The sequence below is a fragment of the Anolis carolinensis genome, chromosome 2, assembly GCF_035594765.1.
Source record: "Anolis carolinensis isolate JA03-04 chromosome 2, rAnoCar3.1.pri, whole genome shotgun sequence".
Taxonomy (NCBI): domain Eukaryota; kingdom Metazoa; phylum Chordata; class Lepidosauria; order Squamata; family Dactyloidae; genus Anolis; species Anolis carolinensis.
In genome coordinates this window covers 305,565,683-305,593,465 of record NC_085842.1, presented here as the reverse complement: position 1 = coordinate 305,593,465, position 27,783 = coordinate 305,565,683, and the positions used below count along the sequence as shown (strand labels likewise).

The window sequence follows — 27,783 nt, the reverse complement described above, 5'->3', positions numbered from 1 at the left end:
GGAAACCAAAGTAATATGGGAGGAGAAGAAAAAAACTGAGATATTTTAAAAGCAACTGAGAAAGGATTACCTGGCACTGTACTTGTAAATTGGAACATTTGGAGGGTATAGGCATGGTAGGGTGGTTTTCTGTATGGAAGTGTCCCTACCTCCTGTCTTTCCGAAAAAGAACGAAAACGTGATTATGGGACCAGGCCTTTGAACAAGAGTAGCAGTAGAAATGAGATACGATAATTATACGACTCACTGATTGTCCCCACTTGGACTTGAAATGTGCCTGGATGTATATTTATATGTATAACTATGTAGGTTTTTTAATGTAAGCTCTCAATTTTAATGTAATTTTTAATTTAAATGGATTTTTAAACGTGATATAAATTGTTTTGATGTATATGTTCATGTTGTAAGCCGCTTTGAGTCCCCTGAGGGGTGAGAAGGACGGGGGTAGAAATGGTGTAACAAATAAATAAACAAATAAATGAGATTTAATCAGCTTTTTCTGGTTCCCAAAACAAATTCCTGGGCTTAGAAAACTTTCAATTCAAAGTATATGTCTGGCATAAGACTCTCATTGGTATAGGTTAGATTCAAATAAAGAAACAAGGTGCCGTATATACTTGAGTATAAGCCACCTGAATATAAGCAGAGGGACCTAATTTTACCACAAAAACTGGGAAAACTTACTGACTCAAGTATAGGATGAGGGTGGGAAATACAGCAAGTGCTGGTAAATTTCAAAAAATAAAAATAGATACAGTAGAGTCTCACTTATTCAAGCTAAATGGGCCGGCAGAAGCTTGGATAATAAGGAGAGATTAAGGAAAAGCCTATTAAACATCAAATTAGGTTATGATTTTACAAATTAAGCACCAAAACATCATATTTTACAACAAATTTGACAGAAAAAGCAGTTCAATATGCAGGAATATTATGTTGTAATTACTGTATTTACGAATTTAGCACCAAAATATCATGATATATTGAAAACATTGACTACAAAAATGGCTTGGATAATTCAGAAACTTGGATAAGCGAGGCTTGGATAAGTGAGACTCTACTGTACCAATAAAATTACATTAATTGACGCATCAGTAGGTTAAATATTTTTCAATATTTACATAAAACTGTAATTTAAGATAAGACTGTCCAACTCTGATTACCTATTTACTTGAAAATAAGCCGACCTGAATATAAGCCGGTCAGGAGCCTCACTAGATGATAAGCTGAGGGAGGCTTTTTCAGCCTAAAAAGGCTGAAAAACTTGACTTATACTCGAGTATATACGGTAAGCCTGAAACATGCCCAGTTCTATCAAAACAGCCTTTTCCAATGTCTGGAAGAACCTAGGTGCATTAGAATACAGCTCCTACCATTCCCAGTCCATGGCCATGTGAAATGGCTGGAATCCAACCCATCTGAAGAGCATCAGGTTCGTGATGCCTATCTTACACTTCGGAGAATGTTAAATTCTCCAGGAAAACTGCTTTTTATTTGAAGATGGGGAAGTTTCCCTTTTTGCTTAAAAGATATGTAGGCAAAGCAACCTAGCAAAACAATAGAAATGAAACAGCTCATTACCTGAAGGGACAATTCACTGGAGTTGAGGTCTAGAATCCCTCCATCTGAAAGGCGAGAGCGATATTGTCCTGCCAGAAAAGGAGAGTCCATTTTCTGAAGGAGATCATCTCCTCTGCTTTCCATTTTGGATCTGTCCGGATGCAAGCGGTCGGTGTCCATGAGGGTGCAGTGTCCATTTTCAGGCTCTGTTTTTGGGCTGCCTTTACTGCCTTTGCTTTCCTTGCTGCTGGGAGAGGTCCTAGTGATGACGCCAAACTTTCTAGTCCTTTTCCCATTCTGGGCGGATTTCCCACTGGGCTCTGAGGTAGGCCTGGCCTTGGGCTCACTGCTGCTGCTGCTGTTGCTGTTGTTGCCATTGGCTGGAGGAAGCGGGGCCTTGCGCTTAATGCGACGCAACATGATCAGGTAGATGAAGCCGCCATTCCAGCACTGATCAGCAAGGTAGCTGTGAGTAAAAAGAAAGAGAGGCAGAGCTTAACAACAAACCATCATGAAAGGCTAGCACTGGTGATAAAATTGGCAAAGGCACACGAGTTCATGTCAAGAGCTCTGGAACTTGACAGGTTGACATTTCTGCATAACTCTGGTGGGTTTCCCATGCTCTCTTGTTCCTCGTGTGAAATAATTTTGCAACATCTTGACTCCATATTCTGCATTACAGTCTTCTTCATTTGGAATGGAAAGTCATTCACATAAAAAAAGGAAATTTTTCCAACAGTTTAGTTACTATCACGTTGAGATGGTTAGCAAGGTTGGCAAGAATGCAATATTGTTTGCTAGCTTTGTCCCTCCCTGTCCACCCACAAATATAATCTGTTAAAAAATTCAAAAAGCATATAAGCCAAAGATAGACACTATCCATTGCTACTCCTATGGATATAGGAACATATCCTCTCTCCAGGAACCCTTAATCTTGATCTTCTACATATAAGATCAGTTAAAAAATTCAAAAAGCATATAAGCCAAGGATAGACACTATCCATTGCTACTCCTATGGATATAGGAATATATCCTCTCTCCAGGAACCCTTAATCTTGATCTTCTATATATAAGATCAGTTAAAAAATTCAAAAAGCATATAAGCCAATGATACACACTATCCATTGCTACTCCTATGGATATAGGAACATATCCTCTCTCCAGGAACCCTTAATCTTGATCTTCTACATATAAGACCAGTTAAAAATTCAAAAAGCATATAAGCCAACGATAGACACTGTCCATTGCTACTCCTATGGATATAGGAACATATCGACTCTCTACGAACCCTTAATCTTGATCTTCTACATGTAAGATCAGAATAACATCTGCATTGCAATGTTATACAAATTGGCAGCAATGATGTGTTGATATGGAATGTGCACAAAAATTTTGAGTATTTTAGAAGATGAAACTGGTAGCAAACCAGGCTTCTTCCAGCCCTGAGACAACTAGTCAGATGAAACCATACTGAAATGCTTTTGAATCAAGCATAACAAAGTCAATATGCCAAAAGGATGCAAGAGAAGATTGCAAATTTCTCATATCCAGGCATGACCTGTTGGTCTGTTGGTCTTTCAATTTCAGCCTCTTTGCCTGTAATAAAGGAGTGGCTTTATAATAAAATGTTGCCCTATAATTAGACACTTATAATAAGGCTATAATAAACTTGTCTTGCCGAATTGCTGCAAGGTTTTCTAAGCTCACAGCAATACTCCATGTGAAACAGTTTGAGTTCTTACCAACAAAAATAATGTGCAAAATCTCAGTTCAATTTATGTGATTGCAGTCTTAAGAGACTGTGGTTTTAAGAGACATATGCCTAGCCAGTTACTGTGACAGAATTGTGATTATCGGCATAGGAAATCTGAAACGAGTGCAGAATTTTCAGCTCTCTCCCTATCCACACACAGCATTCACAGATCAAACTGCACACTCCATGTGTTTGCCCGATAGTAATCCAGGTCTTTAAAAAAAGAGTTCTGAGAATAACTTCAGGGATGTGTTCATGCACGCAATCAATTTCTATGAAAGATTGAGACATGCTAGCACCAAGAAACAAATGAAAATCTTTGAACAACAATAAGTCAGCCAGAAGCCATTATCACTTCAGGCAATAAAGTTCTTCAGAGATCTTAGCAGGCAGAAAGAAAACAAGGTGTTGACAGAGAATAGGTTGGCTCCCTTGCAAAGAGCTTGTGCTCAGCAATAAAGCAATACAAACCTGCCTAATAGTGCTCCAGAACTTTGACCAGAAATTGGAAATATTGCTTTTAGGAGAACTACAACTCCCAGATATTACAGTAATCACGAATACTAGAAGATGTAGCACCCAAAAGGATCCCCCTCCCAGCAACCTTGGTTGGAGAGAGGATTTGAGGCTGCTTTTAATAACTTACCTTAAGAAAAAATTGATTGAAAAGTGGAATATAAACTTCCTGAATAAACAAACAAGTTCAATTGCAAGCAGTCATGCAGTGTTAGCACATTAGAAAGTCTGGCCCAGAAATAAACTCCCCTGGCAGAGGTGCTAGTGACCTCAGTGTGGCATGGAGCATATGGAAACCTTTATTGTAAGTTTTCTCCTTTTTATGTGCCCAGCATCACATTTACACCAGGTGCTGCCTTCTACTCTCTGGGGACTAGGAAACCAAAATCTGGCACTTCGAGGCTATTACACAAACTAATGCAAGTAGGCCCTGGGTTTCATAAAGCCTTTATTCTGTTCTTTAGCTATGAAGCAGACAGATGGTTCTGAAAGCAGGACTCCTCATTGCCTTCGGGACACATTACAAGTTACGGGTTTTGCTTTTCAAATCCTCCCCCCCCCCTTACAAGCCACCACTTCTTCTTTATTTCCACTGTATCCTTTCTTGACTACAGTATGATCCCCGTGTCCTTGGAGGATGCATTCCTGAACTTACTAAAGAAATAGAAAACCAAAGATAATAGCAAACCCTGTTGAAGTGAATGACTTCAGAATTGCACAGTTCCTTTCAATAGAGTTCACTGTTATTGCTGGAGGAACTAGGGAGGACATATTTTGCAAGTAGATAAAACTACAGGTACTTATTCCAAGAGTATGGTATGCAGGTTCTACTGTTTTCCCTTCATGCTCCCACTTGGACAATAGGAAAAAGGCAGAACTCTTTCCCTCCTGCTGGCTCATAACTATGAATCTTTTCTTAGAGGAGGAATGACAATCATGTAAAAGTTGTTGTATTGTTATATGAGACTGCTCACCATCTTTAAATACCTGAGCCAGAGTTCTCAAATTTCAGTATGCCTAGCCCCGAGGTGGAGGACTTGGATAATGTCCCTAAGCAAGAGGAAGAATCTCAAGGAGTGAACTGTTGCACCCCTAGGCAGCGTAGTCACCTCAAAACCACACTTGAGTCCCAGAATATAAGCAAACAAGTTGTTTATTGAAGATTATATGCATGCAATAGCAAATTGAAGTTCAGGGTCAATACAATGGGTTTAAATCCACAAGAACAAAGTACTTGGAAATCTTGAAGCCAGAGTCTATGAAAGTCACCCAAAAACCATAGTCCAAACTGGATATCAAAGCAAGTCCCACAAAAGATATAGCAAACAGCCCAAACAAGAATTTCAAGGATTAATCCAAGGCATGAATCAAACTGGAAACACAGTAAAGTACAATGGAATGCAGGAACAAAACTCCAAATTCAGTCCAAGGTACAGAGTCCAAGCTGGAACACACAACAAGGCTGGAACTTGAATCAAGATACAAGGCTGCAGAAATACACATGAAACAAAGATCTTCCTTCTTGAATTTGCAACGTTAGCACCTCTGACTGTGTCAGAGAAAGCAAGGCTTCTTATGGGAAATTCAAGGTCCCATACCGTGAGAAGGTTGCTCATTATTTCTTTTCAAAAGCAAACATCTACTTCTAACACAGTCCTTTTCTTTTCTCAACTGAGTTATCACTCTCCTCCTGTCAAGCTCATTATCCCTCTCCACCTTATCAGTTCCTACATCCAAACTAGAATGTCCATCTGGCACCTGGAGATCTGACCTTGACTGCTTTGAGGAATGCGATTCAAACTGCCTGCTTGCAACCATTCTGTCTTTGGTCCCAGAATCCACTGGGACAAACTCTGGCTGCATCTCAGGCCCAAACCCAGAGTCCTCTGGCAAGACAGGTGGGGGAACAAACTCTGGCTGCACCTCTGACAAGGCAGGTGCAGGCATAATCACAGGCTGAATGAGGCCAACCTCAGGCTCACCTGACAGCTCAGATGGAGGCTGGGCTACAACAAGAATATGACTTTGAAAAATGTGTGTTCTGCTCATTTGTTGGGCTTGATGTTTTCTATTTGATGTTATACTCTCTGGTTGATGTGTAATGTACCATGCTTAATGACATCACCAACGGCTTCATCTTGTAACATCACCAAAGTCTATGCACTGTGACATCACTAGTTCTTAGGTCTTGGCCCCAAAACCTCATGGCCTGGAATAGTTCTCATCTAGCAACCTTTGGTACAGTTCCATGCCAGTTATATCTAGAAATTTTTCATACCGTGTCAACCAGTCCTTACAGGCTACCAAACAAGGCTACCAAACAAGATTTTCTGCTTTGGGTTTCATTTTGTTCCCTCCGAACACTCACCCAGATGTGGTCATGATGTACACTAATAATGGCCTCTGAACCAGAAAGTCATAGTAGAGCTTGTTCTTGCTTGTCTTACTTGTCAATTCCCCTCATTCAGTTTAAGAACAAGCCATTTCTTAGTTTGTGCAACAGAGCGTAAGATACTGTATTGTCATGAATCCTAGCATTATCACCTTTATTTATTTAGTTTATTTATATCCCGCTTTTTCACTCCATATGGGGACTCATAGCAGCTCACAACTAAAAGCATTTCAATACAACTTAAAATATACAACTATACAAAAATTAAAGCAGTATTAAACAACATTAATATTAAAATAATCCAGGTTTAAACCATAAAAGCATATAAAATCACATCATTATTATAAGTAGCAACAACACAAGCATTCAGATTTCAAATCAGAGTCATCAACCAGAAAAGTAAAATCGTCTGCTGTATGATGATTAGAGTATGAGTTAGGACTATGAGTGAGAGTTAGGTTCCATCAAGATTTGGGGGAGGTAAAAAAGTAATATGTAGGTTGAACTTCTGTTTAATACATTAATTTTGTCCAATTTACACATGCCTCTGAGAACGCTACATAAGGAATTGTTAGAATGCGTAAAGTGATGTACAATAGTCTATGCTAGCAGCAATTACTCAAAGGTAGTAGTATTTTCTAGCAGGCTTATATTATCAAGTTCTAGTGGATGCTGATCACATCATTATGCTAGAAGATCTAAAGATTTCTAGAGGTCTTCTCTCATAGTGCTTTTCTTGGATTCACAGTTTTTTTTCCCTTTGTGAGGATCCTGTGCTTCTAACTCCAGTGAATGTGGAGGGCTCGCTGTATAATTAATGATGAAGGAGGCAACCAGGCTTTGAAATATAACTAATTGCTTTGTTCTAATCCTTTTGCAATCAGGTGTCCCCTTTGTATCCTTTGGATTCCCACTTAAGGCCAGGGAAAGATTTTCATGCAATCTACCTCAGTGCAGAGGCTGAGACTTAACGCTGCGGCATCATGCAAATAACGGCTGGATTCAATAAAGTCTCTGTTCCGTTCTGGCAGCCAGAAAGCTAAACAGGACCCCAAACCCCACTTTTGGCAGCTTGTAAAGTACTTGAAACCAGCCAAGCTTTCAATGAATCTGGCCTCAGAGTATTTGGAGGGTTTTGTATTTTATTTTCAGTGTTTAAAATCCAAATACCTTAAGGATTTCAGTCCGGGTTATATCGGAATTTGCTATGCGACTCTAACTCTGTATATGTTCCCCTCATTATTGACTTGGAAGGCCGGGGCTCTGGTGGAAAGTTATTTATTTTTCAGGGCTGCTTTCATATTTCAAGCTTTTTTGGAAGCGGATAGAGAGAAGAATATTATATTGCTAACCAGATTTCAGTTGAGCTGAGATATTGAAAACAGAAACTGCAATCACTGTTGTATAACTGGAATGTTCACTCCAGTTGGCAAAGGGTGGATTCAATTGGATAAGGGTGGATTCAATTAAAATCCTTGACGTTAAGCAGCTGGTAAGTCATTTCACTTAACCAACCAGTTCTCAGTACTTCTGAGTCACCCTAATAAATTACAATACCACAGAGCCCTAACATTTCTGCAGTTGGCCTTATTAATACACTGCTACTAGGACCATATTTCTTAAATACTGGTAATCTATTCGCTTCTACGCCAGCTTTCCCCAACTCAGAACTCTCTGGATGTGTTGGACTGCAACTTCCCTCATCCCCAGAGAATAAAGCTCACTTTCTTTGGCAGCTCCCCAAAATGAGTGCTTCGTTCTCTTTGGAATGGCTGGTCTGGAGCACTTTCCTTCAGGCTTCAAATGAACAAAGGCCTGTCAGTAAGAGTCTGATAAATAAATGACCTAATCAAGTACAGAATTTGGGATATCTGTGCTATATCTGGAGAAATGAGCAAGCTTGGAAGAATGATGCCGCTGATACTTCATATGGTTTCAGAATAATTTCTCTAGTCATGCTGGAGAACCTAGAGATTTCCAGCAATCTTTGGGTCCTCCAGTGTGATTCAATGGTCAGATTCCATGACATGGAAGTTGACCATGACATGGAGTCTTGCTGGAGAACATAGAAATTCCTAAGAAAATGTTCTCTTTGATTAAAAAATATATATTATTTTATAGTTTTTCACTTTCACAGGGGTCCGGTGCCTCTAAGTCAGGTGAATGTGGAAACCTAACTGTACTTCTTTTAGCAGCACCAGGTGGAGAGATGTTACTATGGGCAGTCCCCAAGTTACAAACAAGGTAGGTTCTGTAGGTTTGTTCTTAAGTTAAATTTGTATGTTAGTTGCAACAGGTACATTTTAACCCAGAGAAGGGTTAGAACTCCTGAGACATTTGTTTTGCTGTCTGTGCCTCTGTTTAGAAGATTTCACCTCACCTTCTGTCCCTGTGATAATTGAATTTTGAAAAATTCAGCTTGTTGTATAAATAAGGATTGCTGAAAAAGCTTCCGTTGAGACATCTTTTCCCATCGTAACTCTTCCACGAGTGCATTTCCCTTCCTAGGGGTAGATTTCCTCTCATTTACTGTTGTCTCACTCCCATTCTTAACTATGAATTTATGTAAGTTGAATGTAAGTCGAGGACTGCCTGTATTTCAATCTTTTACAATGCCCCACATATTTCAAGATTTCTGTAGGGCATTAGGTGATCTGATCTCAACTCCATGCCTTATCAGAATATAATATATGCATGTGTGACAATGTGCCTCCCTTGAGCCTTCAATGTGCTAGTCCAAAGAAAGCACAACATAGTTTCATACCCTTAAGTGTTCAGATTTGATCTGTAGATACGCAGGGGTAGATCAGAAAGAGACATAAATCCGTCTACCCCCTTTATTCAGCTCTGCCTAAAAGAATATGGTAATGTAGAATCATAAAATCACAGATTTGGAAGAGACCACAAGGACAATCCAGTCCAATCACCTGAGTTTTTTCTCTCTCTCACGGAAAGGTTGCTGTCTTTTTAGTGCTCCTATGCCTGCAACAGTTGTCTGGCACACAAAATTTAAGTAGACAAAACTTCTATTTATTTGTTTGTTTGTTTGTTTATCATTAAAATATTTGTATCCCACCCTATATACGAGGATCTCAAGAATAACAAATTATACAGTATGAAACCATTTCAAATTTAAAGCAATAAAAATGATTTAAACAGGCTACCAACATACTGAACAATTTAGCAGATTAAAACCAATTTTTAAAAGTTGAAACAGATGAAACCCATGTACAGCTTGGAATAAACCAATGATCCCCCAAAGCTTTAATAAGGCACAAGGTTTTAACTTGGTGTTGGAATGAAGCCAGCATTAGCAGTGTGAACGGGGCCTCCAAGGGAAGGGTGTTCTACAGTTGGGATGCCACAACCGGGAAGGTTATCTTCCAAGGCTTCCCACAGCATTTTTCTCCCACTGATATCCCCACATCATATTCTATAACCACATAGCTCCATTTCAGGAAATGCATCATCCACTCAGATACTTATTTTCCTATTGCATTTGTATCCTGTCCGTTGAAGCAGTTCAAGGGAGGGATTCCATTTTATCTTCAGAACAACCATGTGAGAAAGAAATTATGTAGGTAGTATGGCCATTTTTAGAAGCATTTGACAGGGATTCTTCACATTTTGAACTCAAAATATCTCCTGTGCCTTCTAAGAGGCGAGGGGCAATTTTGTTGTGCTTTGTGGGCTGCCCTTGTCTGTTTTAGATCCACAAAAATCATTTTTTCTAAAACAAGAGCTGATTTCTGATGGAGTCGAGTCCTTTAGTGGCTGCAAAAACAGACTGGGGACAATGAGCACCTCATGGGTTTTCTCTGAAAATGACATAAAAGTCATGAGGAATATAACAAAGGAAATTAAACGTTCCTTTCTAAAACAGTGCAAGAACTACCTGCAGTAATTCCTTTTTTAAACACTGTTAACGGGTGATGAGGATGAATTGATTTCTGGAAAGTAAATTTGCAAATTCTGTCCCATTCAGTTTCTAGAGAGTTGAGACAACTGAAAGCATCCGTGCCAGATGGTTGCCCAACCTCTGTTTTAACACCTCTAGCAAAGCAGAATCAACCATCTACAAAACAGATGGCTCTGTTGTCAAACAGCTGGTAAAGTTTAGAAAATTTGTCCTAAATGTTTAGCTGAAATCTGGTCCATGTATTGGTTCCAATTCTGTTCTGTGGATCGAAAGGAAACCTCTCTGCTCCATCTTCTTTGTGGCAACCTGTCAGGTATTTGACATTATTGGTACAGTAGAGTCTCACTTATCCAATGTAAACGGGCCGGCAGAACGTTGGATAAGCGAATATGTTGGATAATAAGGAGAGATGAAGGAGAAGCCTATTAAACATCAGATTAGGTTATGATTTTACAAATTAAGCACCAAAACATCATGTTATACAACAAATTTGACAGAAAAAGTAGTTCAATGTGCAGTAATGCTACATAGTAATTACTGTATTTATGAATTTAGCACCCAAAAATCACGATATATTGAAAACATTGACTACAAAAATGCGTTGGATAATCCAGAACGTTGGATAAGTGAGTGTTGGATAAGTGAGACTCTACTGTATTAATGTCTCTCTTTAATCTTTGCTCCAGACTAAACATATCCAGCTCTTTCAATTATTTCTCATTGGAATTGCTTCTCAGATCTCTCATCGTACAAACAGATCTCCTCTGTGGAAGGACCTGTCCATCAAAAGAGATGAGTGCAAACATTCTCACCAAACCAATTCCTAAAGACCAGTTCCACTTCCTGCGAGAGAAGATGCATCTTTTGAACTTAAGAAAGCATTATTGAGGAGGGTTATTAGGGACAAAAAGTCCACACAACTCCCTCCTTACAAGCCCAAAGAAAATGGAGGTCCTTAATAGCAATGGCAAGATGTATGTTTCTTGATTCAATCAACATTGAGGCTATGGTGACAGCTACAAATCTACAGAACAGACTGCCAACCAAAGCAACTATGAAAAGTCTATTTGCACTTTGGCACAATAGAAGACCAAGTATGGGAAATATCAGAGTGTTTGGAGCAAAGGCTTGTGCTCACATATCAAAGGAGAAGATGACAGAGCTGAAAAAGGCATCATGGCAGGGTATGAGCCAGGTTGTAAAGGCTACAAAATTCTGAATCCAAAATCAAGACAAATCACAGTGATCAAGTGTTATGAACTGTGATGAGACTGAGAGAACACATGTAAACCCTATAGATGCAGGCTGCATAACAGATTATTTTTAAAATGTGGTGTCCAGTATTGAACACGACACTCTATATGTGGCAGGAGCAACAAACATATAATAAGTGTGGAATGACTACATCTCATTTTCTGGCACTGTGTTAACATCACTAAACATTGCATCAGCTTTTTCAGTCGCATTGTACTGTATTCTCATGCTCAACCTGTGATCAATTAAGAACTCCTCCAGATGAGGGAAAAAATCTCTGGCAGTTACTATGTGTGTCTTCAAGTCACCTGTTGACTTATGGTGACCCCAAGAATTTCATAGGTTTTTTTCCTTAAGCAAGGAATACTCAAAGGTAGTTTTACAAGTTTCTTCCTCTGAAATGTCGCCTTTGGCACCTGGCATTTCTTGATGTTCTCCTGTTCAAGTACTAATATAAACCAATTTTATTTTGGAGAGCTACATGACATTTTATCCATTCTGAAGTATTTCCTGGGAGTTCCCAACATTATCTACTCCTTTTCTTTCCCATGTCCTAAGTCAGTTTAAATTAACTCAGTACTTCTTGAAATCTGTACTTGCCTGATGTCTGCACTATCTCAGAAGCAGTAAAGATGACTGCTGTCAGTAAACACAGCTGTTGTTTCCAGGTCACAGATTCAACAGAGATTAAGTGATGGAAAGAGGAACGTTAGCAACAAAACAAAATGATCCTAATGTTTAACTCGTGTGATACTGCTAAGCCATTTTAGAACGTTATTCCAATTCTTGAATAATAAAAGGTTTGGGGAAAATGGGTGAAAATCATTTTTCTAAAATGTTGCATGATACTGGATGTGAAATGTAATCAGTTGGGAGTGGAGAGGACACAAGGGACAGGGAGGGATAAAAAAACCTTGCATATTCCAAGAAAAAGACTGGATGAAGCTCATGAATAAGCAGGTGCAAACAAAATAAAATCATGGAAACTCTCAAGACTTTCAAAGCCCCCCCAAATCTGAAAAGTCCTAAGACACCTTGATACTTTTCACATGTACCACTGCCTCCTCCTATAACTGAGTTAAAGCATGAGGTTGTAGTTAAATGCAGGGGGTTTACATTTGTTTCTTTGCTGAATTTCATCATGTTGCTTCCAGCCCAATGTTCCATGAACTCTTGACACTCCTGACCTCTCCCATTTTTTGGAGTCATCTTTAAGGGATCATTATCACACAATGACATAATCAATAATGGCCATTATATTGAGACTGAACACAGCAGATGGATGATGTCCTGCGACTTCACCCAGTGTCACAATTTGCTTGAACCATTGCCTAATCTTCATTACTCATCATTAACAGGTGCATTATATCTGTCATATTTCACGTAAGCTTAGATTAGCAAGGGTGAAATGCTGTTTTCTATCATGTCCACACATGCATATCACCAAATCAGGAACTACAGATAAACATAATTGTTATGTAAAGTTTACATCCAGCAGATTGTGAGCTTTAGGGATACAACAAAGCAATATTTGAGCTTATACATCAAGAACATTGCTGTGTTGTGATATCCTACAAGAGCTATGTAAGCCATTACGTTCATGATGCAAGATGAAGCAACTGGTCAGAAATAGCATGGTGTTCTCAACTGTATAGAACTGACTGGAAGCACAGATGACCATGATATTCAAACTCTGCATTTGCTGAGGTATAATTGTTGAAAAGGGGAGGGTGGGGAGAGTGAGACCTTGGCCTCACTACCAAAAAAAGAATTGTCACTCCTTTTAATGTCATCCATGTGTCACATACGGATAAATAGTTTATGTATCTGTCATAATCTTTTGAGTAAAATTATCTATCCAATCCTTTCATTGTCAGTACCAATATTTAAATAACAATAATGAAATTTAGGGTGCCCTTTCCCAAACAGGAGTCTCTAATTGTTACTGAACTCCCATCATCTCCAACCACTGGAACATGATAGGACAGTGATCTCAACCGATGAGTCCCTAGATGTTTTGACCTTCAACTCTCAGAAATCCTAACAGCTTGTAAACTGGCTGGCATTTCTGGGAGTTGTAGGCGAAAACACCTGGTGAACCACAGGTTGAGATCCACTGTGCTAGGATAATGGGCTCTCCTATTATCTGGAGCATTGCAGGATGTGTTAGGTTAAGTAACTTTATTGGTGTCAGTATCATAAAGGAGCACCAGACTTCATGAATGTATTGCCCAATAGGGTGACCAGTTTGGGGAGAACTGCAAGGTGCTTCCAAATGAGAGAGCAAAAAGATCTGAGAGATACATGAGCAGGGAAACTGCAGCCACCACCTTAAAGGTGGAGTGGGTGGCTGACAGCAGAGGTTGTGGTTCCTGCCATTTCAGAGATCCTCAGCATTTCCCATTCTTGCATCTCATACATAACACAAGTAGGAAATGTGTGAGACATGAGGCTATTGCAAAAAGGTACTCCAAATCCAAAAAAATCAGAAATAGGGAAAATGCAAGCATTTAGGACAGGCTTGAACAACCTGTGGCTCTCCAGGTGTTTTGGACTTCAGCTCCTAGACTTCCTGACCATTGGACAAGCTGGCTTCTGGGAATTGACTCAAACACCTGGAGGGCCACAGGTTGTGCTGGCCTGACGTAGGATGTGAAATATTCAGCCTGTAAGAGCATTTAACACAGAAGGGACACTTAGGTTACTATGCAAAAATAAATATATCTATAATATTTGTTTTACACTCTTCCTTAAAGGATCTCAAGACAGTATCCATGCAGGAGGGAAAGGTATTTCATTTTTTTACAGCAACATGCACCTGAAGTAAACAGAATGAGAAGGTTCATCTAGAAATGTCTGTAGTAAAAAGACCAAGTCTTGCCAGTCTCCACCATGACAGCTGATGGTTTCCATGTCAGGAGCAATAGGTAGCATCACTCTGGATATTAATCTAATTACAGTACCTGCATCTCCAAAATTGCTTAAGCATCTTGCATGTCCATTTAAAATTCAGACTGAACTCTAAAATGGATTGCAGGGTTGTTGTATGTCTTTCGGGCTGTGTGGCCATGTTCCAGAAGCATTCTCTCCTGACGTTTCGCCCACATCTATGGCAGGCATCCTCAGAGGTTGTGAGGTATGGATAAACTAAGTAAGGAAAGGAAAGAATATATATCTGTGTCCAAGGTGTGGCAAGAGTCCTTTGTCACTGGGAGCCAGCATTAATGTTTCAGTTAATCACCCTAATTAGCATTGGAGATGTTTTGTCCCTTGCCTGGGGGCATCCTTTGTTCAGTCAAGCCTTCATTGTGTTGGTTCCCATCTACTGTTTTGATTTTGGAGTTTTGTAATACTGGTAGCCAGATTTAACAGCATCCACCCAAACATCCAATTCACCATGGAAAAAGAAAAGGAAGGAAAACTGCCATTTCTAGATGTTCTGGTCATCCGCAAACCCAATCAACAATTGGGCCACACAGTTTACAGAAAACCTACACACACAGATAGATACCTTCATAAAAACTCCAACCATCACCCAAGTCAAAAAAGGAGCACAATCAAAGCCCTGACAGACCGTGCACAAAGAATCTGCGAACCTCACCTCCTCCAAGGTGAACTCAACCACCTAAACTGGGCTCTACAGGCCAATGGATACTCCACCACAGACATCAGAAGAGCTGCAAGGGCAAGAACAAGCCATGAGAGTCAAGACAAAGATCCACCCAGAGGAAAGGTGTTCTTACCATACATCAAGGGAACTACTGACCGCATAGGGAAGCTGATGAAGAAGCACAACCTACAAACTATCTACAGACCCACGAAGAAAATCCAACAAATGCTACGGTCAGCGAAGGACAAGAGGGATCCTCTCTCTTCTGCAGGAGTCTACCGGATACCATGCAGCTGTGGACAAGTCTACATAGGGACCACCAAACGCAGCGCCCAAACAAGAGTCAAAGAACATGAAAGGCACTGCAGACTAATTCAACCAGAGAAATCAGCCATAGCAGAGCATTTGATGAACCAGCCTGGACACAGGATACTATTTGAGAACACAAAAATGCTGGACCATTCCAACAACTATCATGTCAGACTACACAGAGAAGCCATTGAAATCCACAAGCATGTGGACAACTTTAACAGAAAGGAAGAAACCATGAAAATGAACAAAATCTGGCTACCAGTATTACAAAACTCCAAAATCAAAACAGTAGATGGGAACCAACACAATGAAGGCTTGACTGAACAAAGGATGCCCCCAGGCAAGGGACAAAACATCTCCAATGCTAATTAGGGTGATTAACTGAAACATTAATGCTGGCTCCCAGTGACAAAGGACTCTTGCCACACCTTGGACACAGATATATATTCTTTCCTTTCCTTACTTAGTTTATCCATACCTCACAACCTCTGAGGATGCCTGCCATAGATGTGGGCGAAACGTCAGGAGAGAATGCTTCTGGAACATGGCCACACAGCCCGAAAGACATACAACAACCCTGTGATCCCGGCCATGAAAGCCTTCGACAACACATCTAAAATGGATTCTCTCCCACTTTAGCATAGGAACCACCTACAGCTAAATAAAAATAATTAAATAATTCTGAAAATCTACACACTATGCCGCAGAGATTACTTGGAATGGAAACTTTTTCTACAAAGCAAAAGCAATGAAACCAAGGCAGGAAATGGAGGGAGACAGAGATGTGCATATTCTGTAATAAATTCTGTTGCACTGCTTGAAACCTACTATAAATTGTGGACCACAGGGAAAGTGAACCACAACCATTCCTCCAAAACTGAAAAAGAAGACAATGCCTTCCAGACATCGATGGGCTGATGATTTGCACTCCTTGGTCCTATATGATTTGTCTATATGCCAGCATGAGTGTAAAGAAGACTCATATGAAGACAGCTAATCAGCCTTTCTTGAGCCTTGTGCTCACTGTTGTCAGTTTTGTGCATACAAGGTCTCAAATTGGAAGACATGTGAGATTAAAACAAAATATTGCAGCTTCTACTTTTTTCTTTTATATACCCAAAACACCATAACACACTAACTTTTTTCTCCCTCTGTTATAGTATCTCTTTTTTTCTGAATGCCATCTTACCCAAATATGGTTTAGCCTCTTCCTTTTCGCTTATGTGTGATTAATTGAAAAAAACTGAAATTAAAAATCATGTGTTTAAGAAATATATGTCTATAATTGTCCTGGGACTGTGTTCATTTAAGGCTTGAGCTATGTAGACCAGTTGTTCTCAACCTTTGGGCCACGGCCCAGCAGTGAGCCATGAGAACAAAAATCCGGTCTGCGAACCTCCTTCCTCTTTATTTATTTCCACTGCTTTCTGTAGAGCTGACCATTGCATTGCATAGACCACATCAGCTCTAGATCATTAAATATGGTTTTCTGTGGATGAGCAGATGGCAACTACTGGATTACATATTTTCTGTATCAGAAGCTAGAGCTGATGTGATCTATCCAATGCAGTTTTCTGAATCAGCATCCCAAATAACCAAACTGAATCTAAAGTTGACCAAAAACTTATTCGTAACCCTTTTGGTCCTTGGTCAAAGTGGTCCCTGTTCAAGTGAGTCCTGGTCCAAGTGGGCCCTGGTCAAATGGTCCCTGATCAAAAAAGGTCGGGAACCACTGATGTAGACTGAACAAGAAAGAAGTTGATGAGCTACAGTCCTGAGATGATACACTGATTAGACTGCAGTTGGGAATTACATGCTTGGACGCCACCAGTGTTTTGAGACGGAGGGGGGATACTTCCTTGCAAATTAAAAACAGCATGTATATTTAATAGTTGTGTAAAAGAAGGAATTTCAATAGGTACTGCCTGTCATGCAATGAGGTAACAAGCAACACCTGCTGAAATACCCTTTTGATTTCACTCTGGCATCGCTCTCTGACATTATACTATTTTATGGAAGGCTGTTGTTTTATGTGATACACACACAATAATGACATTTGAACAGGTTTCCTTTACCTTACCACCTCTAAATTCTGCCACAATGCAGGTCTCTATCAGATGTTCTGAATTCTGTACAAAGCAGATTTCTGTACAATCAGGTGCTGTTTAAACTTACAAAGTATACTAAAGAGGCATGATTTATGTCAAGCTCTGATGTCTGTTCATAACAACAGTCACTGTCAGAAATGTTTTGACAGTAAGAGCAGTTCAGCAATGAAAGTGATTATCTAGAGCAAGGTATGAAACACTGCTTCAAAGTGTGGTGGAGGTTTCTTCTCTGGAGGTTTTTCAACAGAGGCTACATGGTTACCTGTTGGAAGTGCTTCAGTTTTATAATTCTACAAATAGACCCTTTTGTGGTCTGTTCCAACTCTATGATTTTATTGAACTTAGTCAAAGCGCAAAGGTAACTTGTGCTCAATGAACATTTCAGAGGGAAAAGAGGAGACAGTCTTTTACTTTCCTGTAGACACAGGCAAAAACAAACTTCTGCGGCCTCTCATAAAAGTTATACATTCTTCCTTGTGTATAAATTTTTCCATCTTGATCACACTCATTTTCCCCGGCCACAAATGTCCTGCTTTCCATCTGTGAAATGTTGTCGAAGGCTTTCATGGCCGGGATCACAGGGTTGTTGTATGTTTTTGGGGCTGTATGGCCATGTTCCAGAAATATTCTCTCCTGATGTTTCGCCCACATCTATGGCAGGCATCCTCAGAGGTTGTGAGGATGGCTCCCATAGATGTGGGCGAAACATCAGGAGAGAATACTTCTAGAACATGGCCATACAGCCCGAAAAACATACAACAACCATCTGTGAAATGTTGGAGGATATGCATTCTGTTCTCACTTAAAAACACTTGCTGTGGAATGCAGCTTTGAAACAGAGTTTCCTTGACCCTTTGCAGAGCCACACTCTTTGGAATTTCTGACACAATTCCTAACTACAGCATCAGTAGTAAGGGTAACACATTGGTTTATTTATGATGACATCTGCCTCCTTCATGGCACTGCAGTTAGCATAAGACCTCAGAAGATCAACCCTTAAAAGGAAGATCTCGTCAGGCAAACTGAGACACATTAAGGAGGCACAGAAGTTATATTAAGCTCCAGTTTGGGGGCATGTGCCACAATGCAAACATCAGTCGACTGAATCAGCCAAGCCCACACAGTCTCGAATGATTGCCACAGCTGTGTACATCTCAGCTGCATTCATTTAACTGAAGGCGCCCAGGCTGTTTTCAAATAGCAATTTCAGTTGTCAGGCTTCTAAGTGGTTTAATTAGTCATTTTAATGTAATAAATTCTTGTCTTCTTTCTCAGTTGTGATAGTCCTGAAACAAGATTGAAAGGCAACCACAGCTGCACTATTTCTAGCATGTATATCGCCACTTGAAACACATTGCTACTCTGACAATTTGGGCCAAATTTCGATATGAAAAAGACCTGCCTCTGTGGAACCTTAAGCCAGGAACCTGGATCCAATGGTGTTGTTCAATGGATGAAACATATCTTCAGCAAAGTCAAGAGAGAGTAATTGTTCCTCTTCTCACTCTGCAATTTTGCTCTGGAAGGATGCATATACATCTAGGATAGCTTTTTGGGAAGAAGAGGTTCCTAGTAGGAGCATTAGAAAATTCAGATCCAAAATGTTAATGAGGATCATCAGTGAGCAATGAATAATCAGGATTAATTCTCTAAGTGGATCCCTTAGGGCAGTGGTTCTCAACCTGTGGGTCCCCAGGTATTTTGGCCTACAATTCCCAGAAATCCCAGCCAGTTTACCAGCTGTTGGGATTTCTGGGAGTTGAAGGCCAAAACATCTGGGGACCCATAGGTTGAGAACCACTGCCTTAGGGAATTACAGTTCTCAATCTCAGACTTCCCATTCCTGACCACACAAAAAAGCTGGGTATAAAGATGATGGTGATATGACAATAACAGTTACAATGAAAATAATGATGGCAGCCAACCTAGTTGGCACATGGGATATCTAGAATTAGGGTCTCCACTGAAGGAGAAGTTGTGTTTATTTCAAAGTTTAGGAAAGAGGCACTTGGGTGAAAATTGCCCAAGCTTTTGTACTCCTTCTACAATGTCAAAGGTTGGGGAATTTGTTTTGGAGGGTAATTCCCAGAATGCCCCAGACTGCAGATGATGTAATCTAAAAACAAAAGGAATTGTAGCCCAAATTTTTTTTCACAGCCCTGTCCCATCTAAATTGCCCTACTCTTTAAAGAGAATGGGAAAAAAAGGCTTCTGACTATTCTATGAAAGAAAACAAGGCAATACCTCAAGCATCTTATCTAGTGGGCACTTCAAACAAGTTAACAGAACTATCTTTCCTTCTTGTGTCCCGACCTATGTTAGCCTATATGTGTGTCCATCATTCCTGCTGCCCAATTCTACTATAATATTATTCAAAGTGGCGGTCACCGGCCAATTCCAAACCATGAGCCACCAGCTGCTAATTGCTGGATAGTTTCTAGGAAAGGATCAATGGATACAAATATGATAACTGGGTCTTGGCTAACTGGGGGCAAATTTTGCCAATCCGGCAAATCAGATAGCTTGGGAAGCATTGCTCTTCCCCACCAAGGAACAACTATGGGTTTCTGAGGCAGGGTAGGTACAACAAAGGCACAAATCTTTTCATTAAAAAAGGGAATCCAAAGATGACAAGTGTTTTAGATGGATGGATAACAATGTAAATAAAGGAAACGACAATAGAAATATGAGACAATTCTCTCATGAGGATGGGAGATGCAAAACTTCCATCCTAGCTATAAAATAGATGGAAAAGGGGGGAAAAGGACAAAGCGAGATTTCTATCCTTTTGCACATCTTGCCCAATTTCTGAAAGTGCCTTTAGTGCAACAAAAGTGCTATCATTTCTCATTCCCCTTGATTTCTTACAGCAAAGCTTTTGATGTGGAGGTTACACCACACCCCTGAATTGGTAACAAATACTTCAAACCGTCCTGTGGCACCTTCAAGACTAGCAACCATATTGCGCCATAAACATTAAGACAAGCACATTACTCCAGGTGCACCAGGAAGTGGGGCATAATCCACCCAAGCTTAGGCTACAATACAAAGGTAAGTCCTGAATGTGCCACAGAACTCCTTTGTTGGTTTTGCTACAATAGAGTAATGGAAACAAATGCTCTGGAATTAAACAACTGCCATAACAGTCATGTTCTTCACCCAACATCCATTTCCCTTACCTTTAAGAGAAGAATAGTAGAGAGGAGCAGGCACAGACTTGTTCTTTTGCATTACAGCTATGGTACTTTTGCTAATCATAACCTGATGTTACACAAGAAACTCCTCCAAGCTTAAAATACTAGAGGAATCTTGCTGATGACAAGTCAAGCTGTTCCTCAGGCCTATATTCTCATAATGACCCTCCCACCACCCTGCAAGCCAGGTCTTCAGTCAGCCCATAGTGACCTAGTTTGGTTGCATGAGGACCAAGTAGCTCAAACTCAACAGCAAATGCAGACTCAAACAAGAGTTTAAGTACATGGATATGGTACTCAAAACCAGAAACAAACCAAATGCTTGCCAACATTTCACACATGCATGGAGCCAAGCAACTTCAGAATGCATTCAAGATTGCAAAAAATATTAATGAGTAAGGAGAACCAAGCTAGGAGAAGATGCAACTATTTTTGGTCTGAATTGCCTTTGCCTAAATTCCACTTAAACATTAGGAAGAAGTTCCTGACAGTTAAAAGCTGTTCAACAGTGGAATATGCTGCCTTGAGGTGTGGTGGAGTCTCCTTCTCTGTAAGTGTTTTAAACCAGAGACTGGATGTCCAACTCTTGGGGGTGCTTTGATCGGTTTTTCTTGCATCGCAGGACTTAAGGCCCTTGTGGTCTCTTCCAACTTTGCCATTCTGTGATTCTATGAATTTACAGGGGAGATTCTTCCCCTTCCTTTCCTATACCCTTGCTATGTTAACTCAGGCCCCATTTTCACTGACATATAATGCGGTCCAGTGCAGTTAAACTGCATTCTGCAATCCCGGCCATGAAAGCCTTCGACAACACATTCTGAAATTTCACTATATGGGAGTGTAGATGGGACCTCTGTACAAACCACCTTTGTACTTAGAACTCAATTTGCAATAATCTAAATAAGTTGGGGACATAAGGGAAATTGGGGGGAGGAGGAAGGAACTGGGGCTTTCTATAGTCACTGGAAAAGATGGACAACAAAACTGGGACTGGGTTGTTGTGTGTTTTCCGGGCTGAATGGCCATGTTCCAGAAATATTCTCTCCTGGAGAATACTTCTGGAACATGGCCATACAGTCCGGAAAACACGCAACAACCCTGTGATTTAGGCCATGAAAGCCTTTGACAACACATAAAACTGGGACTGTTCATGCGAAATCAAGATAGTTAGAGAGTCTGATAAAGGAAATGACTGTCACAGGATGAAGCACTTTGGGAGCAATACGAGTGTCATTTGAAACAGCTGACTCAGCCATGGAAGTCCCAGGTTGAATACTGTATGAAAGCCAACATGGCATAATTGTCTGAGTGTTGAACTAGTTTTGGATTGCTGCTCAACTATGGAAACTCAATGTGACCTTGGGCAAGTCACTCTCTCTCTCAGCCTAAGCAGAAGAAATTTGCACCAAGTTGTGAATGAAGGCATGGGTGCATTTTTATCACTCCTGACAGTTGTCAGAGGATAGAAACAATAGAAGGATAAACAATAACGAACATGAGCGTACACACTGTTAAGCATCACCCTATCTCATTTCTCCCACGCAGCCTGAGCACTAATTGATGCTTGTCACTGGCAGGAAATCAACATGCTTATTTCTGGGTCTGTGAATTGGAGATCAGTGATGTTTACTTCTCACGGCATCTCAGTAATTAATTCAATCTGTCAATTTCAGTTTTGGAGGGCTAGCAAGGATTTAGCAAATATGCAACACCTGTTTTGAAAGATAATGTGCACATGCTCCAAAACACACATCAGGACAAATTCTTTATCCATTGCAATAATTACTTTTAATTAATGAGTCACATTACAGAACAACATAGATATTCCATTTCTGTTTAGCTGTGCAGATAGACACCTGGTTTCTGCCATCTGAAAGAAAACAATGACTCTGGTGTCCCAGCCATTATTGTTGTTTGTTTGTTTGTTTATATAGCACCATCAATGGGCATGGCATTTTGCAAGTAAAATAACAAAAATTAGCCAGCCAAAGGCATGCAACCTTAAATATTTTGAACTCCTTCTTGTAAGCCACTATGAGTCCCAAACTGGGGGGAAAGTGGGATAGAAATAACAATAGCAACAACAATAATATACACAGAGAGGGGAAAGAGTCATGCAGTTTGAGCATGCATAAATCAGTAAGGTAAATAAGTCAATAAGTGAAACCATGGAGAAGGACAACCACATATATTGCTTCCATGGGTATGAGGGGTCATACTATACAATACAATTTGTTAAAGAGCCCTTGTTAAAGAACACCAGAATTCTGTTAAGGCATTAACTTTGAACATGTGAAGTGGCCTCAAGAAAACGGGAGTTGGATTCTGATGCTTTACATGCCAACAATGACCCCAGACAGATGTGTGAGTACAAAACTGGCCAACAACACAAAATCTTAGGGGCCATTTCACATGTTCAAAGCAAATACCTGAAAGAAGGTTCAGCTGTCTCATCAAACTATTCCAAACTTGAATTCAGACAGTTGAGCGTAAATCATATTGCCTTCTCGATTGGTTGAATGGGATAGTCCTGGAAATCCAAGTCAAAGGTCAAAAGTCTCATTACCTACCATGATCATCAAGAAGGGATGTGGCTTTGCCTTTGAGGGAACAAGTTTTCTTGGAGGAAGGTAAGGGTGGAATTCATTTTTATATAAAAAAAAATCGAGGACTCAAAAGAAAAGGGGTAAACAACATAAGAAAGCTTCCACTAAATCTTACATGGAAACTGCCAACTACAACACAATGATTGAACTATACATTAATTGACTAGAATGGCACCTAAGTAAGGAATAGTTCAAGTAAGTATTTCATTTTGTTGTTTCATTTAATATAGAACAGGGTTATTTTACTGGTATGCCTAAGAAGGTGAACCCCCTGAAATTTAGTTTTAAAGTATTATTATTTTTCACATCACGCTTACCAGTCATGAGCTTATGCAGAATATGATATGGCAAGTGGTTAATAACCAGCAGTTCAGATAACTGAGTAAAAATAAGAAAATCTACAAAAGGTCATGAAATAGAAGTTCAGGCTTTTGCCATTAGGGTAAATGTGACTTTTTGTGTAGTCTCACTCTCATTTATATGTGCACATCAGCTCCTTTTCGAACAGAAATTTCAGATAATATGGAAACGGTGTTCAGTAAAGAGTAAGTGGATTATGCTTTATGACAGCAGTCGGATTTCCTGATTTCCATAGTAATTTCTCCTTGGGCAAATATTTATGTACCCCATACTTTGGCTTTCATGGCCTAATCAATCAGGGATTTTCTTAATTAACTCTGCCAGAGCAAAGTAAGAGAGAGGCTTTCACGGAAGGGGCATTTACTCTTACGACAAAGTGCCCGTCTTATTCCTGCTCTGACTGCAAGATCAAACAGCCTACGGAAACATTTGCTGTCCTTTTAATTTTTGTTTGGGTTTGATTGGGTTCCTGATCCCATTACACATTTGTCAGAGCAAGTGCAGCCTATGTTCCCTTACATTTCCTCACTTGTGTTTTATAAACTGTATTTCTGTGGGTTTGTGAGTTTTTTTGAAAATTTCTAAAATGATATTATTTATAGGCAGAGCGAATGAGGCAGCTGTTTAGCCATTTATTTCACTTTTAATTGCCAAATCATCTGAGCAGAGCTGAGGAGACAGGTAGGGAAAGTTCAGCTGAGTCCCTGAGCCACATCCAGGCCTGCCAAGACCTCCCAGTTTGACCCAGATATATTGCAATCCTCTGCTGCTTATGAGGCCATAGGTTGGCTATCGATGCACCTTATATGCTTCAGGCTGGTAGACTCAATGGGAGGATGCAGTTCTAATACTGGAAGAACCACAGCTCCCAATCACAGCTTCACTCAAAGGACTGTGTTACAACAATCAGTTGTTACATCTAAAGGACTATATATACACACCGGCTTGCAGAGTAAGTGAGACGAATACATGGATATTATATTATTTCTGTAAACACAAGAGACTGCTAATCTGGGATTGTCACATCTCTTCATATCAAATACATATCCCAGTAACAACAACTGAATTTCCCAACCAGTAACAGAGGCAGTGGCTGTTTCGTGCAGCCAGCGTTTCTAACACTTTGCGCTCGAATCTCTGGGCATTTCATCAGCTCCCTAAGGCTATCTGATCGTAGACACCTATGAGTCATAATTCCCAGTGTAATATGCCCCCAGTTGCATTATCTGTCATCTGCCTGTAACACATTGAAAACACTTCTCTGCCGTCCAGGCTTCAAAGCCGGAGCAAATGAGGTCTCAGCACAGAGAAGAGACCTTGAGCTTTGTTAAAACATTTAAACTAACTTGCATTTCTAATTAGCAGGGACACAGGGTGGGCTCTTGTCTCTTTATTACTTATTCAGTTCCTCCCTTATCTAAAGAGTAAGTGCACCATACAACTGCTGTATCACAGAGATGCTCTGTTCTAGAAGTAGATTTCTACAAGGAGGGTCTATATCAGGGTTGACCATGGGCCCAATTTTCTGTCTATTGTAGGATACATCAAGCTTGAGAAATACTCCCCCCCCCCCAACTACCTCACATGAAAAGAGAAGAAAAGACAATAGAAAATCATGAATGGTCAGAAGTCTACTGATTTTATTAAAGCACCCTCAGGAGGGAGAAATGAAAGTGTAAGTTATCATCCAGAGAGTTATGGAAGCAGCTAGGGAACTTTGAAATACCTTTAAGCAGCGTATGACCCCACACTCCATGGCCTTCACTCCAATTTGTATTTCGTGCATTCTAGATCTTTCCTTTCAACCAGACTGTCATGACATTTCCTGCATATTTCACTCCAGTCAGCAACTCATTGTGTTCCCCAATTCAGTATTTTGTGGCTAGTCTTCTCTATTAAACAGCCACTAAACTGTACCAGCATGCCCTCTTCCTTGAAGCAGTCAATTGCACTGTTGAACAGTTCTTACAGTAAATAAACTTCTTAATGTTTATGTGGAATCACTATTTTTTAATCCCTGTTCAGTCATGGAGACACATTGGGTGAGCATAAGCAGAAGACAATAACAAATCCATTTTTAGAAAGAAAATATTGTAACAAGTTCTTCTTGAGGGGTCACCAAAGTCAAATATGACCTGAAGGCACAAAACAATATATTAGCACTCCTCTTCAGTTCTCTCCACAGATTCCTCCCTTTATTTCTGCAAACTCTGAGACTCCCCTTACACATAATAGCACTTTCCTCTTGTTTGTGAATGCTGTTCTTTTGCCTCCGTAAAGATCGACACTTGAAGAATGACTTTGCTGTCATGCCCTCCAGCTGTCCTATTTGGTAGGAAGAGTCCTGATTAATTCTCAGTCATTTTAACTAAACTCTGATGTTGCTTGACCAGACATGTCCTAGTTTTTATCTGTGAAACGTTGGAGGCTATGTGCTATTAGCAAAAGTTGTGAGAGATACAGAAAGGGCTGGGTTGTGTGGCCAGGCTTCCTTGATCCTGCACAAATGCCAAGAAGGCATCAAATGTGATACTACATGGGCTGCACTGCTAAATAACCTCAAAAGCTTAAAAGCTGAATTCTCCCAGACTGTCTGGCTGAAAATATAGACTTTCAAGTGCATTAGCTATGCCGATTTGACTGTCAGAAATAGTAGGAAATATATACAGAAGTTCAATTTATCCCCCTTCTATGAATTCAGGATACATGAGAAGGAAATGCTACAGAGAAAAATCTTCTCTCCTGTACCCATGACCTAGAAAACAGAAGAAAGGGTGGCCCAGTCTACAGGATGCTTCTATAGCAGGCATGGGCAAACCTTGGCCCTCCAGGTGTTTTGGACTTCAACTCCCACAATTCCTAACAGCGGGTAGGCTGTTAGGAATTGTGGGAGTTGAAGTCCAAAACACCTGGAGGGCCAAAGTTTAGCCTTGCCTGTTCTATAGTTTCCCCTTGTACATAACGGTCAATGTGGGACAAAGGAAAATGAAGCTATTAGCAGAATTCATGAAAGGCTGGATTTTGCGCCATTATCTGAAAACATCCTTATTCTGAGCAATTGCTCCCTTTATCCCTGATGTCCCAAGATGTGGTAGTTATCCATGCCCGTAGCTTAGAACATTTACACTTTGGATTACAATTCCTATACTCTCCCAGCCAATTCTCAGAATTTTGGAAAGTGGATTCTGTGAGTTTTAATAAGAAGGGAAGAGCAGGAGTAGAGCAGTAGAAATTGTAATAAAAATACTAAATAAGTAACTATCCAGTTTCTAGTCTTTCACTCAAGAGAAACCCCAGGCATTCCTCAAGCAAAAAAAGTTATGGGGGATAGATCCAAACAGGGCAGTGAGAGCAGAATGTGTTCGATCAACATGGACTCCTGATAGACTGAAATAGAAAAATACAAGGCTGGCCTTCCAAAAAGACAGACTAAGTCCCCTGACTCATAACGACATCAGACAACACCAAACTGGGAGGGATAGCTAACACTCCAGAAGACAGGAGCAGAATTCAAAACGATCTTAAGAGATTAGAGAGATGGGCCGAAACTAACAAAATGAAGTTCAACAGGGACAAATGCAAGATACTTAACTTCAGCAGAAAAAATGGAATGCAAAGATATAGAATGGGGGACAATGCCTGGCTCGACAGCAGTATGTGTGAAAAAGATCTTGGAGTCCTCGTGCACAACAAGTTAAACATGAGCCTACAATGTGATGCAGCAGCGAAAAAAGCCAATGGGATTCTGGCCTGCATAAATAGAGGTATAGTGTCTAGATCCAGGGAAGTCATGCTACCCCTCTATTCTGCCTTGGTCAGGCCACACCTGGAATACTGTGTCCAATTCTGGGCACCGCAATTGAAGGGAGATGTTGACAAGCTGGAAAGCGTCCAGAAGAAGGCGACTAAAATGATCAAGGGTCTGGAGAACAAACCCTATGAGGAGCAGCTTAAAGAGCTGGGTATGTTTAGCCTGCAGAAGAGAAGGCTGAGAGGAGACATGATAGCCATGTACAAATATGTGAAGGGAAGTCATAGGGAGGAGGGAGCAAGCTTGTTTTCTGCTGCCCTGCAGACTAGGATGCGGAACAATGGCTTCAAACTACAGGAAAGGAGATTCCACCAGAACATCAGGAAGAACTTCCTCACTGTGAGGGCTGTTTGGCAGTGGAACTCTCTGCCCCGGACTGTGGTGGAGGCTC

At 40.3% G+C, this 27,783-nt stretch overlaps 1 protein-coding gene across 4 annotated transcripts in view; it reads right to left on the bottom strand.

Annotated features, from left to right (window-relative positions):
* pdzd2 (PDZ domain containing 2) overlaps positions 1-27,783 on the bottom strand; it is a 315,666-nt gene that overhangs the window by 80,836 nt on the left and 207,047 nt on the right. For all 4 annotated transcript variants that reach the window (XM_008118592.3, XM_008118591.3, XM_008118594.3 and 1 more), the window contains one exon: positions 1,579-2,023. In XM_008118592.3, the coding sequence (XP_008116799.2) occupies positions 1,579-2,023 (445 nt within the window). The remainder of the gene's footprint in view (positions 1-1,578; positions 2,024-27,783) is intronic.